This window comes from Sarcophilus harrisii, chromosome 4 (genome assembly GCF_902635505.1).
Source record: "Sarcophilus harrisii chromosome 4, mSarHar1.11, whole genome shotgun sequence".
In the NCBI taxonomy this organism is placed as follows: Eukaryota; Metazoa; Chordata; class Mammalia; order Dasyuromorphia; family Dasyuridae; genus Sarcophilus; species Sarcophilus harrisii.
In genome coordinates, this window is record NC_045429.1 from 336,073,511 (window position 1) to 336,088,864 (window position 15,354).

At 34.9% G+C, this 15,354-nt stretch overlaps 1 protein-coding gene across 1 annotated transcript; it reads right to left on the bottom strand.

Annotated features, from left to right (window-relative positions):
* Positions 1 to 3,251: 3,251 nt before the first annotated feature.
* On the bottom strand, positions 3,252 to 15,354 carry LOC100921792 (keratin, type I cytoskeletal 12). The gene is made up of 8 exons (XM_031966255.1): positions 14,718 to 15,354; positions 12,528 to 12,610; positions 11,593 to 11,749; positions 9,666 to 9,827; positions 9,460 to 9,585; positions 8,892 to 9,112; positions 4,859 to 4,929; positions 3,252 to 3,759 (listed from the first exon to the last, which is right to left on the bottom strand). Exons 1-8 carry the CDS (start codon positions 15,336 to 15,338, stop codon positions 3,656 to 3,658), a joined length of 1,545 nt encoding a protein of 514 aa, XP_031822115.1. The 5' UTR covers positions 15,339 to 15,354; the 3' UTR covers positions 3,252 to 3,655.

Here is a 15,354-nt window from a genome sequence, read left to right on the forward strand (position 1 = left end):
AGATAGTTTCTTACTTTCTACTTTCCTGTATTCAGTACAAAACTGACTCTTCACTCTTGGGTAAGACTTTGGCATAAATCACACATTTGTAAACCAATAAAATTCAGACTACCCTTTTCCAAAGGGTTGGTTTTGGAAATTTCCTGAACATCTAAAATGATTTTGACAGATGTCGGTTTTTCTAAAAATTATTTCATGAGGTTCCACAAGATGGCACTCTTGCAGCAGTTAAAAAAAGGAGGTAGCTCATCTTCTATGGTTTAGTTTCTCCCATTCATTGATTTTTAAACAACCTTAATTATTTAGAACAGTTAAATCTTTGGGCAATGTATAAGCTCCCCAGAGAGTGCTATCCTTGGATATGGGTTTTCTTTCCTGGTCCTTTATAGCAGTTCTTTGTTTGGCAGTTTTCTTCCAAAGGAAATAAACAAATAAAAAATCCAAACCAAATTAAAACAGAAAATTTAAGGAGGCAGTGAAGTATATTGGAAAGAAAACTTATTCTTGAGTCATAAGATCAAGGCTCAAATTCTACCTCTGTTATTTTCCTCTTTATTTCCCTACTTTCACCATTTGAACTTGGATAAGAGACTTAACCTCTATGAATCTGAATTGTAAAACAAGAAAGTTGGATTGAACCCTCATTTGGGATTTTCTTAGCAAAGATACTGGAGTGCTTTTGCCATTTCCTTCTCTAGTTCATTTTACGGATGAGAAAACTGAGGCACATAGGGTTAAGTGAATTGCCCAAGATCACACTAGTGTCTGAGGTAACATTTGAATTCAGGTCCTCCTGACTCCAGAGCTAGCACTCTATCCACCATCTGACCCAAAGAGGGTTGGATTAGATGGCCTCTGAGGTTCCTTTCAGCTCTAAAGTTATATTCTGTTATGGCTCTGACTTTTCAGTCTAAGCAGATATGAAACTCCTATTTAATCTTCTGTGGGTTGGCTATACTTTTATGATAAGGACACTTATTTGCACTTGCTTGTGTGGAGAATGGAGTAAAGTAAACATAGCTATGAGGAATTATAAAGTCCTCTCTGCAGACTGAAGGCTCTGATATACAGGAACAAAAATGAAGAATGAAGATTTTTTTTTTCATTTCATTCAATTAATCATTCTATTTGGGGTCACATATCTAGAATTGTAAAGGACCAAAGTAAAATGACTTGTCCAAAGTCTCACACATATTAAGCATAGCCAGGATTTGAATCAAGATATTTGGCTCCATTTCTAATACTCTTATAATTATATCATACTGCACACCCTTCCCTCAATTTCTTTTGACATAAGAAGAGACAGTTCATGCTATGTTTCATGAAGGGCACTTAGATATAAGTGCTGGCTAGGGTTTGGTGGGGTTTTTCAAAGTGGATATTGTTATTTTAGATAGTGTTATAAACTGTTTTATTACTTGAAACTTGTGTGTCAATCCTATTTTGAATCTAATACTTTTCTCTTCTGCAACGTTCATTTGTTTTTGATGGTATATTTGTTACCAGCCATAACAAAAGGTACTATCTGAAAACAAGTACTACAGTTGTTACCATTCATCCATGAAACAGTTATTACATTTGTAATCAAAGAAAAAACATAAAAGTGAAGAGAGTTTATTACAACTCCTAGTTTCTTCCATTCTCAACCTTATTACCCAAATACTTAATTAGTCTATTAAATCTTACAGATGACCAAATCCCCTTTCCTTTCCACCCCAAATCCTATGGATCATTAGCTACAAACACATTTTGTTTTATTTTTATTTTCCTTATATTTGTGTCTTTAACATTTTATTGCTGAAGACATGTAATTTTCAAAATATAAAAAGTAGATTTCAAAAATTTTGGAACCTCCTAATTTAGTCTTCAAAATACCTAAAAAACAATTTTAAAAACCCCATACTTTTGGTTTCACTGCTCTAGGAAACTCTCTCTACTGATATAAATTGACACCTACTTTTCAACTTATGATTTTAGAACTAAATTGAGTGAGTCATTGGGAGGTTAAGTGACTTGAGTTCATGCCTTATGAGAATTGGTTAAAAGGAGCTAACAGGGGATATTTAACCTGGAAAAATAGATTTAGGGATATATTAGCTCTCTTCAACTATTTGAAGGGCTATTTACTCTTAATACTCTCTCATGCCAACAAATCAATTGGCAGGTCCTTTCTTTGTGACATCTCTCAAATATGTCCCTTACTCCTCTGTGACACTGTCACCATCATGGTCCAGGCCATTATCATCTCATGTCCGGAATAGTGAAATAGTTAATAAATTGGTCCCTTGTCTCAACATTTCCCCACCTCAATTGATCTTTAAGCAATAGGTCTGACCAAGTCACCCTTCTCTCCTACTCAATAAATTAAACTGGGTCCCTATTATTTCCAGGATCAAATATGAAATTCTCTATTTGGATTTTAAAGCCTTTCATAACTTCCTCCCTTTTTTTCCTTTACAATAATCTTCTCACCCTCCTACCCACCAGATTTTCTATTGACACTGGCTTTCCTGCTGTTTTTCACAATATATACTCCATCTCCTATGTACAAATACATTCCCTATGTCTGGGACTCTCTTTCACTTCATCTCCTTTCTAAATTCCCTGGCTTCCTTTAGGTATCCACGGAAATCTCACTTTTGATAAGAAGCTTTTCCTGGTCCTCCTTAATGTTAGTCCTCCTTCTTTTGATTTTCTTAATCTTGTATTTATTTTCTCTGTACATAGTTGTTTGCTTATTGTCTTTCCTATTAGACAGTGATCTCCTTGAGAACAGACTATCCTTTCCTTTTTTTATATCTCTGATGCTTAGCACAGTGTCTGACACATAGAAGATGCTGAATAAATGCTTATTGAGTAACTGGCTTAGGAGGTAGTAGTTTCCTTCTTGTGAGAAGTCTTCAAACTAAGCTTGGAAGACCTCATCTTGAATATATTGAGAAAGGATTCTTATTCTGGAATGGATTATGCAAGATGACTTCTGGTCACTTTCCAATTCTGAACATTTTATGATTCTGTGACACTAATTTTTAAAATAGACTCAAAAACAAACCCCCAAGTTTTCATTCTTCTTGATTCCCAGTCTTATCATAGATGCCTTTGGGTTTTAAAATATATTGGTATTTTTAATGATACATGAAGTTGAATATATGAAACCTACCATTCTACTATCACATTTGCAATCATGTCTCAGAGTTAAAGAAACAATGCATAGAATAACCAAAGATGAAAATTAGCATTACTTTAAAAAATCAGTTTACAAACTTATATAATGATTTTTCTAAAGAAGCTGCAAATCTTTACATTTATATAGCTTAAGAAATAATAGCATCAGATAAGTAAACTGTTTCTTCTTCACCTCTTCAACATTCATCCCCCTACTATGTTTCCTAGCTATCAGAAATCTGTGCATTAAAGGACTTCTCTGAATGCTGAAGACTGAAAGGCAAAATCCATTATGTTAAAAGGTCACATTGGCTTCTTAAATTAGTATATTCCTTGCCATAAAAGACTAAAAAAAGGCACCAAAAGAGAATAGGAATTATTTTCTTTAAACCTATTGGAAGGGACTGAAAGATACAGAGAATGAATTAGCAAATAAAAACTAAAAGCTTTAGAATGGTAATGTTTCTTCTTGTGAATTTCTTTTCTTGATTCAAGAGCCAATTTCTTCTTCAATTTCCCGAACTTCCGAAGTAACAACTTTTCCATCCACTACCTCCTGCACAATTGTCTTGATTTTTCTTGTTCTGGTTGGATCTAAAGACAAAGTGGTAGATTTTTTTAAAAATAGAGTAGTTGTTTTAAAATGTGCTAAAATATGAAATTTTCTTTTTAAAGTTTGGCCTCTAAAATAAGGTAATAGATAGGACAACCTGTAAAATATAAATTATTGTTAGATTATTCTTATAAGCTTTTTAAAAATAAGACTTTATGCCCCAATATATGAAAGCTTAATGAATACTCTGATGTAGTTGAACAATAAATTTAATTAAACAAATTTTATTGAGCACCTACTATATATCAGGCAATAGACACAAAGACAAAAATGATCAATTGAGTAGAAAGACAGCAATGGTTAGCAGATACAGAAAAAAGATGAGATGTTGACTAGGTGATAGTACTATTATGGACTGATTTAATGGCTGTGCTCAAAGAATAGTTATAATTGTTCTGTATCAAATTAGAAGAATTTCTTCAGGGATCCTGTGCAACTTAACATTTTTAACAATGATTTAGATAAAAGTGTAGATCAAATTTTAGATCCTATAAAGTTGAGAAGAATAACTAATGCATTGGATGACAAAGTCAGGACCTAAAAAAATCTTGGTGAACTTGAAAATTGAGCTGAATCTAATAAAATGAAATATAATCTGTATGAATATTAAGTCTTACATTTGGATTCAAGAAATTGACTTTGCACATATAAAAGAGAGGAAACATGGCTAGACAACAGTTCATCTGAAAAATATCTGAATTTTTTAAAGCTCAGTATGAATCAAAATTATGATATGATATCCAGAAAAGCTTATTTGAATCTGTAGTGCCTATGTTGAATTTTGTGGTTATGGTATGACCATATGACCACATTTATCTACAGCATCTATATAACGTTTTGTGTGTGTCATGGATCCCTTGTGGAAGTGTAGTGTAGTTTCTAAAGACACAAAATATATAAGATTACAAAGGAAATGTATTATATATAAATGCATTATTAAAATATTAAATAATATATATAATAGTTTAATTCTGTGGTAACAATAAATGTAACTATGACCTTGCGATGCCAAATTGATTTCTATGCCTTGGTATTTGATAGTCTTAGATTTTGAAGTAGTATCTCAGGGAATTTACCTACCTTTGGAAGAATCAATTGAATGTGCTTGAGAATTGGATTCTGGCACAGTTAAACTTTCAATAGCACCATTCCTACATGGAAAAGAGGAACAATAATTGTCATTTCATATTTTCTAGGATCAGGTGTCATGCCTCTGATATGCATGCAATCTCTGTAGTATTAAGTTTTACTTTCATAAAATGGGTGTATATCATATCTGTAATACCTTCCTTATGGGGTAGCTGTCATGATTAAATGAATTACATATAAAGCAGTTCATAATCCTTAAAGTGCTATGGTTATTATGGAAAGGCAAAAAAAAATTATATCAAAGACAAAACTATTGCTGATTTTGTGAGACAGCTCAGTGATTCCAAGACCCTTAGATGTTCTCTGTACCCAATACTTCAGGCAGCTTATAGCCTAATACAAAAGATTTCCCCAGGAACATACACAACAAAGAGGAATGCAGAAACACAATATAACTGGCTATTAGAGTTATATATAAATAATTCAAGGCATCCTTACAAGGCTAGCTCAGAAATTCCTTGATTTTATATGGTGCCTCAGGCAACTTAGAATGGGAAACAGCCTGGGACCTGGCTTCTGACCTATCACATATAGCTGCTCCTGGCCCACAGCTCAAATGCTTTGGCTTCTTTAGCAGGCTCACACATACTCAGGATCAATATGCAATTTGAAGTTAAGGGGCAATTATCCATAATGGACTAACCAAATGGTGATAGTGTCTTTTTTTCTCTTGTTTGAGGATGTTATAGTTTAATGTTATAGTTCAAGAGATTGTACCTTTTCTTCACTAAATCCTGCCTAAAACAATAAGGACACCAATACTGAAAAAATTAACTCAGTTAATTAAGCACTTATCTTCACCCTGGAACTGCAACCAAAACTCCTTATTGGGCAATAGAGCCATCAATCAGTACCAATTTCACCCAGTGCCAGCAAAGGGTTCTCTGTGATCTCTTTCTGACCAATTGTCTGACTCTGTTATGGTCTCTGGCCCAAGAGCTTCTGAGGTTGCTATTGTTGTAGCTATTGTTGTTGCTGATTCCAAGGCCTATTGCTGGTATAGCTGCTGAACTCCAAACTAGCTCCCATCCTGTTGTCACAGACCTCACCTGCCAATATACTAAACTATCTTAGTCTGGAAAAACATCTCACTCTGATTTTTTGTTGGCTCTGCTGCTTCAAAATTTGATTTGAAGAATCACTTAAAGTTGTTTGGAGGAGGATAATAGGAGAGTTCAGCTAGATTGCTGTCTGTACTGTGGCATCTTGGCTCTGCCTTCTTATTTGCTAACAGAATCTATTATAGGCTCAGAAATGAACTAACTCAATTTAGAGAGTCTCATACTAACTGCTCTGTGAAAAGTAATTTGGTCACAATTCCCCCAAACCATCTATTAAGACAGAAAAATTATACATCAGCGGAGGGTGTACCTACATATGGAACCATAGCTCCTTGACATGTTGAAATATGTGAGTGACCTAACATTAAAAATGAAAAATGAGGTCATGTTCATCTGAATAATATCATACATTTTGTAGTAAACTTCCTAAAAAATATGAATGTAATGTTTAAATATGGATTTTCATGCAATCATGCAAAAAGCTTTTTTTGTAGTTGGATAAGAAATTGCCAATTTTTTATTTTTTAGCCTTTCTTTATATCTAGGCTTTACACCTGAGTTCACAGTGTATAGTACATCATAGGTACTTAATAAATGCTAATTAATTTTAAAAAATCTTCCAGGAATTCTCAGGTCAAGGAGAAAAAGTTGCAAAAATTAGAAAGAAATCATTCAAATATTACTGACCCATAGTTAGGATCACACAAAATTTAGCAGCTTCAACATTAAAGGAGAGGAGGGATTAGAATATAATATTACAGAAGGCAAAAGAGCTAGAATTACAACCAAGAATCACATGCTTAGCAAAACAGTACAATCCTTCAGGGAGGAAATGGATATTTAATGAAATAGAAGACTTTCAAGTACTCCTAATGAAAATATCAGAACAGAGTAGTCATTCAAACCTAAGAATCAAGGGCAGCATAAAAAAGTAAATCAGGAAAAAAAACCTTAAAGAACTCATGGGAGACAATGCATGTATTGTTCTTAAGAACTTTATCATTATAAGCCAATTAGGAGTTCATATAGGCAGATAGTATGGGTGTGAATTATGTTGAGATGATGTCTCTCTCCCCTGTCCTTCCCCACAAAATAAAAGGGTAAGAAAAGGGGGTACACTGGGAGAATGGGGAAAAGAGAAGTAGAATGGGGAAAGTTTTCAAATATTAAGAAAATATGCAAAGAACTTTTAGAGTGGAAGGGGAAATGAAAGGATGGGTAATACCTCTTTTTTAAATCAAAATTGGTTCAAAGAAAGAACTATATATATGCTCTAGTTAAGTATAGAAATATATCTTATCAAAACTAATTATAGACAAAGATCTCATACCATATCCCATAGTAAATTATCCCAATGTATAGCATGGTTTAGATAAAGCATATCATAAACAAATTACAGGAGCATGGAAAATTTTATCTGTCAGATCTATGGATAAAGAAAGATTTATGACCAAACAAGAGATAAAAAGGATCATGGGATATAAAATGAATAATTTTGGTTACATTATATTTAAAAGGTTTTGCATAAACAAAATTGATTAGAAGGAAAGCAGGAAAGTTGGAGGGGAGGGATTGGGAACAGGATCTCAAAGAAGTTCCTTTGATAAATGTCTTATTTTTCAAATATATTGAGAACAGAGTCAAATTTGTTAGAAAATGAATCATTCTTCAATTGATAAATGGTCAAATAATATGAACCAATTCTTTTCGGAAGAAGAAATCAAATTTATCCATAGTAATATGAAAAAAGTTCAAATCACTATTGATTAAAGAAATGCAAATTAAAACAATTCTGAAGTACCACCTATCACTTATCATAAATGACAAATGCTGGAGGGGATGAGGGAAAATATGTCCACTAATAACTTATTGGTGAAGTTGTGAATTAGTCCAATCATTCTGGAGAACAATTTGGAACTATGTCCAAAGGACTATAAAACTGCATAATCTTTCTTCCAGCAATACTACTACTAGGATATACCCCAAAGAGATTTAAAAAAACCTAAAAAACTACGTACAAAATATTAATAAAGGCTTTTTTTGTGGTGGCAAAGAATTGGACATTAAGGGGATGCTTTCAAATGGGGAATAATTATAGCATGATTTTGATGGGGTAACATTGTGCTATAAGAAATGATGGGGGAGGGAGGTGTTTCCAAAAAAGAAAACAATAAAACATGACAAGAACTATGTAACTAATGCAAAATGAAGTGGAAAAAAACCCAAGAGATCATTATACATAGCAATAACTAAGTTGAAATGATGATCAACTATGACTTGGTTACTTTGATGGATATAATGATCCAAGACAATTCCAAAAGACTCATGATGAAAAAACTGCTATATAACTTTAGAGAGGGAACTGATGAATTCTGACTGCAAATAGAAGAATAGTTTTCTTGATTTCTTAATTGTATTTTTTGTTTTCTATGTAACATGGAAAAAATGTTGCATGATTTCATATGTACAATTGATATAATTTTGCTTGTCTTTTCAGTAGAAGGGGTAGTGATGGGAGGAAGAGAATTTGTATCTCAAAATTTAAAAAGAAAAGAATATTAAAAAAGAATAAATAATAATTTTTTAAAATCCTTAATGCTAAGTAGAATATTTTCTCTACTTGAAGGAAAAGACCATATGCATAAATTGGGGACCATAATAGCACCCATGCCTCAGGGTCGTTTTGATAAAATACTTTGCTAATCTTAAAGCATTCTATAAATATTACCTAATAATAAATGTTTGTTGACTGATTGATGTAGTTTGTACAGAACATGTACGGATAAGAAATATTTTAATGTAACATTATGATTTCTTTTCACATTCTAGCTGAAATCTTTATGTCCTCACTGATGAACCAATATATTGAAAATGTACTTTTCCATTTCAGATTTCTTACTTACCCTTCACCTTCTCCCTCCAACAGACGCCTGTAGGTCTCAATCTCCATCTCCAGCCGAGTCTTGATGTTTAGGAGTTGTTCATACTCTGCATTCTGACGCTCCATATCACTCCTCACCTGGCAAAGCTGGGCCTCCAGATTGCCAATTTGGAGCTGGATCTGGGAGAGCTGGTTGCAGTAACCACTTTCGGTTTCAGCTAATGTATCTTCAAAGGACTTTCTCTGCATGTCAATAAAGAGTGATGCTAATTCAATGATGAGGAAGGGGAAAGAGGTTATAGAGTAGAATAATCCGGTTTGTATGCAAAGTTCTTTTTCTTTTGCTGTCTTTTTTTTTTTTAATTTAGAATATTGCATAGAAATCAGAGAGTTGAGAGCCGAAAGGAGTCGAACTCATTTAGTTCAACACTTTCATTTTACAGATGGAGAAACGGACGCCAAGAGAATTGGAGATCATATAAGTGGTAAAACTTGAATTCAGGCCCCTGGCTCTACCACCAATGTTTCTTTTCTATCCATCCCATTGCCCTCTTTGTTAGAAACACCATTACCAAGTGTGTTTCCATTACCATAGCAAGCTGAGATTGGAGCTCAATTTCTAAACTTTGCAGCATGCGCTTCAAGTCCGTTATTTCGCTCTTGCTCGTCTGAAGCTGTTCTGTGTTGCTGCTGATCTCCTTCTTGAGTTCTCCACTCTGAAATAGAAGAAGGTGCCAGGCCAACCTATGGAAAAACTGCAGTTCATTTGTCAATGTGACACTTTGCCTTTACTTACTTTTTCGACGAACCAAGCTTCGGCTTCCTTGCGATTCTGCTCGGCAATAGCTTCGTATTGCTCTCTCATGTCATTCAGGAGTTTGGTTAAGTTGATTCCTGGAGCAGCATCCATCTCCACACTAACTTGGCCGGGTCCCCCAGCCTGGATAGCTTGAAGTTCCTAAGAACAGCAAGGAAGAATGATACATGCATGGATTTTCTCCTGATTTTTTCCATTTTTTTTTGTAACCCCAGAACATAGTCAGTTAGTAGACACATAATAGGTAGTTTGTTGGCTTGAGTGACCACATATGTGTCAGGAATATTTTTCCTGGTTAACTTAACCTAACATTGTTCATCATCGTCACCATTTAGATAGCACTTTAGGCTTATGTGTTCTCAGATTCATAGGATATCAAAAGTATTATTTATTTAAATCTGCAACTAAAGCCCAGAGAAGCATGTGACAAGATCACATGTGGAATAAGGCCAAACCAGGATTTGAACCTCTGACTCTAAATCCAGCACTCTTTCCATTGCCTTTCCTTAAATGAAGTTGGACTTCTCTAGGATTTGAACCCATGAATACTTGAAACCTTAAATAATAATCTTGCCCCTAGGACATTTGGCCTTCTTTAAAGTATCATCTTTTTTGTGGAGCTTCATATTTTATTTTTTAAATTTAAAGCTAAACAGAGTCTTAGAAATAATTTCATTCCACCCCAGAAATAGGACTGCCAGCCAACAGAGAATGGTTATTTAATAATTGTTAGCATTTTATAGTACTTACTATATGTTTAATAATTGAATATCAATGCACCTAAATAGATTTGCTTAACAATTACTTCTAAATCTCAATGCCTATTTTATGTGATTCTTTCTACATTTCAGTGAATCCACTCCAAAGCCCCATTAGTACTTTTTGTCAATTCCTTCCATTTCACTGTTTCTTTCCTTCCTCCCTCTTCAAAATAAACATTTATTAAGCACCAGCTGTGTGCCACTGTACTTATAAACCATCTCATTTACTAGGGGGCCTGAAGGAGGTGGGGGAGAAATGAAATTACCATGGAGTAGTGGATAAAGCCCTGAATTTGAAGTCAGAAGGACCTAAGTTCAATTCTACCTTAAACATTTATTAATGATATATATGATCCCCCATCAAGTCACTTAATAGGCATCAGAAACACAGTAGAAAGCTTTTCAGGCCTCTGTTGAAGAAAAGAATCTTTCAAGTGGTAGGGGAAGTTGGGGGCACAATAAATAAAGAGCTGGGCTCAGAATTTGGAAATTCCGAATTCAAGTCCAGCCTCAGACATTTACTCGCTGGCTATGTGACCTTGGGCACATGACTTAGTCTCTGTTTGCCTCAGTTTCTTTATCCATAAAATAAAGATAACAGCAATCTCAACTGCCCAAGGTTGTTTTGAAGATTCTTTAAGACAATATTTTTAAAACAGTGCTTATATTAGTGACTGGCACATGGTAGGTGCTATAAAATACTAGCAATTATTAGATACCATTCTCTGTTAACAAGCAGTTCTATTTATGGGATTGAATGAAATTATTTCTAAGGCACTGTTCAGCCCTAAAATTCTATGGCACTGTGTTCATTCTCTTTTTAGAAAAGAATGACAATATCAGAACCACTAAACTGATTTTACTAATCCATTGCCAAAGTGAAAATTGAGAAAAAGACACTAATAAATGTACCAATTGCAGCCAGGGATTCCATTCTTTTTTCTTTATATGTGAATCTGTTTTTCCTTTATAAGCAAACTTTATCACCAGCCCCGTCCCCAGTCCCAGCCCCAATCAAACAAACCTCCCAGAAGTCAATAAAAGAAGACCCCTTCATTCTTCTCCTAAATAACTTAGTAAGAATGTAAATTGAAGTGGTTGAGAAGGAGAGGAGGAAGAACATGGAGGTGACAGATGCCCCTCACCTCTTCATGGTTCTTCTTAAGAAAAGCCAGCTCTTCCATCAGGCTTTCAATCTGCATCTCCAAGTCAGCCCTGGCCAAGGTCAATTCATCCAGCACTTTGCGCAGGCCATTAATATCAGCTTCGACATTTTGACGTAGGGCCTGCTCATTTTCATACCTTAAAAGCAAATAGCAGTATGTTTCAGGGGATCAAAAATAAGACACCAAAAACTCTAAACCCACCTGAAGAAGTGATTTGTTTCAGGCATTAATTAGCATGAGCATTTTGGATGACAATCCATCTCAGGAATGAGAAGCAAGATGACCTAAGAGATAGTGAGCTACCCTTGAAAAAAGGAAGGTTTAAATTCAGGCTTTGTCTCAGTTAGCTATATGATTTAAAGCAAGTCATTAAGTTTTTAGTGTCCTTAGAAATTCTTTAAATCTCCGAATTACTGATGGATTGTTGAAAAGAGGGAGTATCTGCACTGAAAATTCCCTATCATAACCCCCCCACACACACACATATTTAAGTTAAATTTCAAGTGGAAAAAAAAAGGATCACTATTTAATATGATTTCATGTTTCCTGTAATAATTTACCTCTTCTCCTGATTTTTTGCCCCTATAGATATTTGGCTACTTAATTGGAAGGAAAGGGAAGAAGAAGGGAAATGAATGAAAGAAAAGTCTTCTGTATATTGGGGATATTCCTGTGTGGTGAACTTCTGATGTAGATTTAGATGTAGATATAGATCTAGATGTAGTGTAGATGTTCATGGGTGTGGCAACATGAAAAAATTGCTATATGCATTGTAGGAAGTGAATTACTGACATGATTTAATGGCAGATACACTTTTATGTTGAAATGTGGTAAGTTCTATTCTTTATAAATGAAAAAAAAGGAAAGATTAAGGGGAGAAATGTCATTGCTGGATCTGCTAGGCCTGGACTTACTTCATCCTGAAATCATCAGCTGCCAATCTTGCATTATCAATCTGCAAAATGAGTCGAGCATTCTCTATTGTGGCTGAAATAATCTGAAAAAATACAGAAAAAATGTATTTTCAAAAGCACTGAGAGATGGGCTGAGGAATTCTTTTATAACAGTAAGGAGATATAGTAATAAATGATGTCATTTTAGATTCTGCCAGATTTTCAATTTGCTTATTTTTAAAAAATCATATGCTAAGAAAAAACCCTCCCTCTTTCCTTCCTCCTTCCTTTGCCTCTTTTCTCCACCCCCCTTCTTTCCTTCTTTCCTTTCCTCTTACATTCCTGCTTTTCTTCCTTCCTAAGGATTATAGACTTTGGAGATGAGAGCAGAGATATATTGAAATCAGCTCAAAAAGCTGGCACTATTATGAAATTTTCTATCTTGTTGATGGTCTTAACCAGAAATGTCTCATTGTTGCAGGCTGCAAGACAATAGAAAACTCCTTCATGGGGCTGGAATCAGATTCAAAATTGAAAATGTTTAACAAAATAAATAAAAACTACAAACTGACACAGATAATGTTCATTTGTGATTTTTCTAAGGGAATATGAGGACTACAGAGATTCATTTCTTTCTTTTTCTTTTCTTTTCTTTTCTTTTTTTTTTTTTTTTTTTTTGACTCCACTAGTGGAGATTTAAGAAATAAAATTAAAGGTTAAACTTTTTTTAAAAAGTAAGTATAATTCTAGAAACTCCCATCCCAATTGTTAAGCCTTTACTATCACACATCTATAATGTTCTCTAAATAGCTTTGGAGATTAGAAGGAATGCAATTGAAGGTATAGGGAATGAAGTCATCACCAAATTGTAGGCCTAGTTACTTTTCAATAATTCATTTATTTTTTAATTATATTTGACTTTTCATGAACCCATTTGGGGTTTTCTTGGTAGAGATGCTTTAGTGGTTGGTCATTGCCTTCTCCAGCTCATTTTATATCTGAGGAAACTGAGGCAAATAGAGTTAAATAACTTACGCAGGATCACACAATGAATAAGTGTGTGAGACTGAATTTGAACTCAGGTCTTACTGACTCCAGCTCCTGAACTCTAGCCATTGTACTATCTAGCTGTTCCCCTCTTGATTATAGGCTAATAATAATGATAATGGGCCTTTATTTAGTACTCTAAAGGTTTGCAAAACATTCTATATCTTTTATTTCATTTGAGCCTTCCAAAACCCCCGACTAGAAGGTACTTTCAACTTCTTAAATTAAACCAGAATTAGAACTTAGGCTCTAAACCAAATTCATGGTTTTCTCATTACACTAGGCTGCTTCTCAGTTAAGCTAGAAATCATATAGTACAATTCTTTTAAATTACTGCTGAGGAAATGAAAGCTACCAAGTTTCAGTGGCATGCCCAGTGTCACATAGGGAGTAAGTTGTGCCTATCAAATTGAATACTGTTTTCTCTGACTCAAAAGAAATACATAGAATGTAAATTTCTTGAGGTTAGGTACCATTTTTATTTTTGCTTTTTTTGTAACCCTAAAACCTAGCACAGTCCATGGTGCATAGTAGATGTTGAATAAATTACTGCTTTAATTAAATAGACACTAACAAGGGTAGGTAGGTAATGGATAAAATGCCAGACTTGGAGTCAAGATTCATCTTTCTGAATTCAAATCTGATCTCAGACATTTCCTAGCTGTATAATCCTGGGTGAGTCTGCTTAACCCTGATTGCCTTAGTTTCCTCAACTGCAAAATGAGCCAGAGAAGGAAATGGCAAACCACTCTAGAATTTTTGCCAGTTGTTGAGCCATTTTCTATTGTGAATCACCCTTCACGAGCCCATTTGAGAAATCCTAAATGGGATAATGAAAAGCCAGACACAGCTGAACAAGAATAAGAATAACAACAACATGTTTTTGAAAATAAAAAAGCTTTATCAAAAATAAAAATAAAATAAAAAAGAATAACAGCAGCAATAACAGAAACAAGAAGAAACTATCAGACTTTATCATTTGAAGAATATTGCAAGTAAATTAATTATGTTTAACACACAGCACAGTTTAGTAAAAGGTTAAAATGAAAATTGAATTATTTCAGTCTTTCATTTATAAGTCCCTGTCAGGAGTCAGAGTAAAATTACATGGGCTCTGGATAGCCACTATTACTATAAATGTTGCAAAAGCAAAAATATTCTTACCTTATTCTTAAGATCTTCTATTAATGGGTAATATTTTTCATAATCATTTCCTGATGCAGAGTCTCCAGTCACACGTGTTTCATACCAGTCTCGAATTTTGTTCTCCAGGTCAGTGTTTGCTTCCTCTAGAGCCCGGACTTTAGCCAGGTAGGAAGCCAATCTGTCATTAAGATTTTGCATGGTTTCCTTTTCTGATCCAGAAAGAAGGACTCCATCATTACTACATGGAATACCCATTGAGGCACTGCCCAGTCCTCCTCCATAACCACTCCCCAGTCCTGCTCCAAAGCCACTGCCCAATCCTGCTCCATAACCACTGCCTAGTCCTGCTCCATAACCACTGCCCAGTCCTGCTCCATAACCACTGCCCAGTCCTGCTCCATAACCACCACCCAGTCCTCCTCCAAAGGCACTCCTGGAGGTGCTCCCAAAGCCAGAACTGGAACCAAACATAGATACAACACTAAAACCACCCCCAGAGCTTGCTCCAGAGCCAAAAATGTTTCCACCAAAGCCTCCTCCACTACTGGTGCTAGACAACCGGCTGAGCCGGCGGCCTCCCACCCCACTGCGAGATGAAGCCTGTTGGGAGGTCCCAGAATTGTAGACAGAGAGAGACATGGTGTCAATGCAGAGA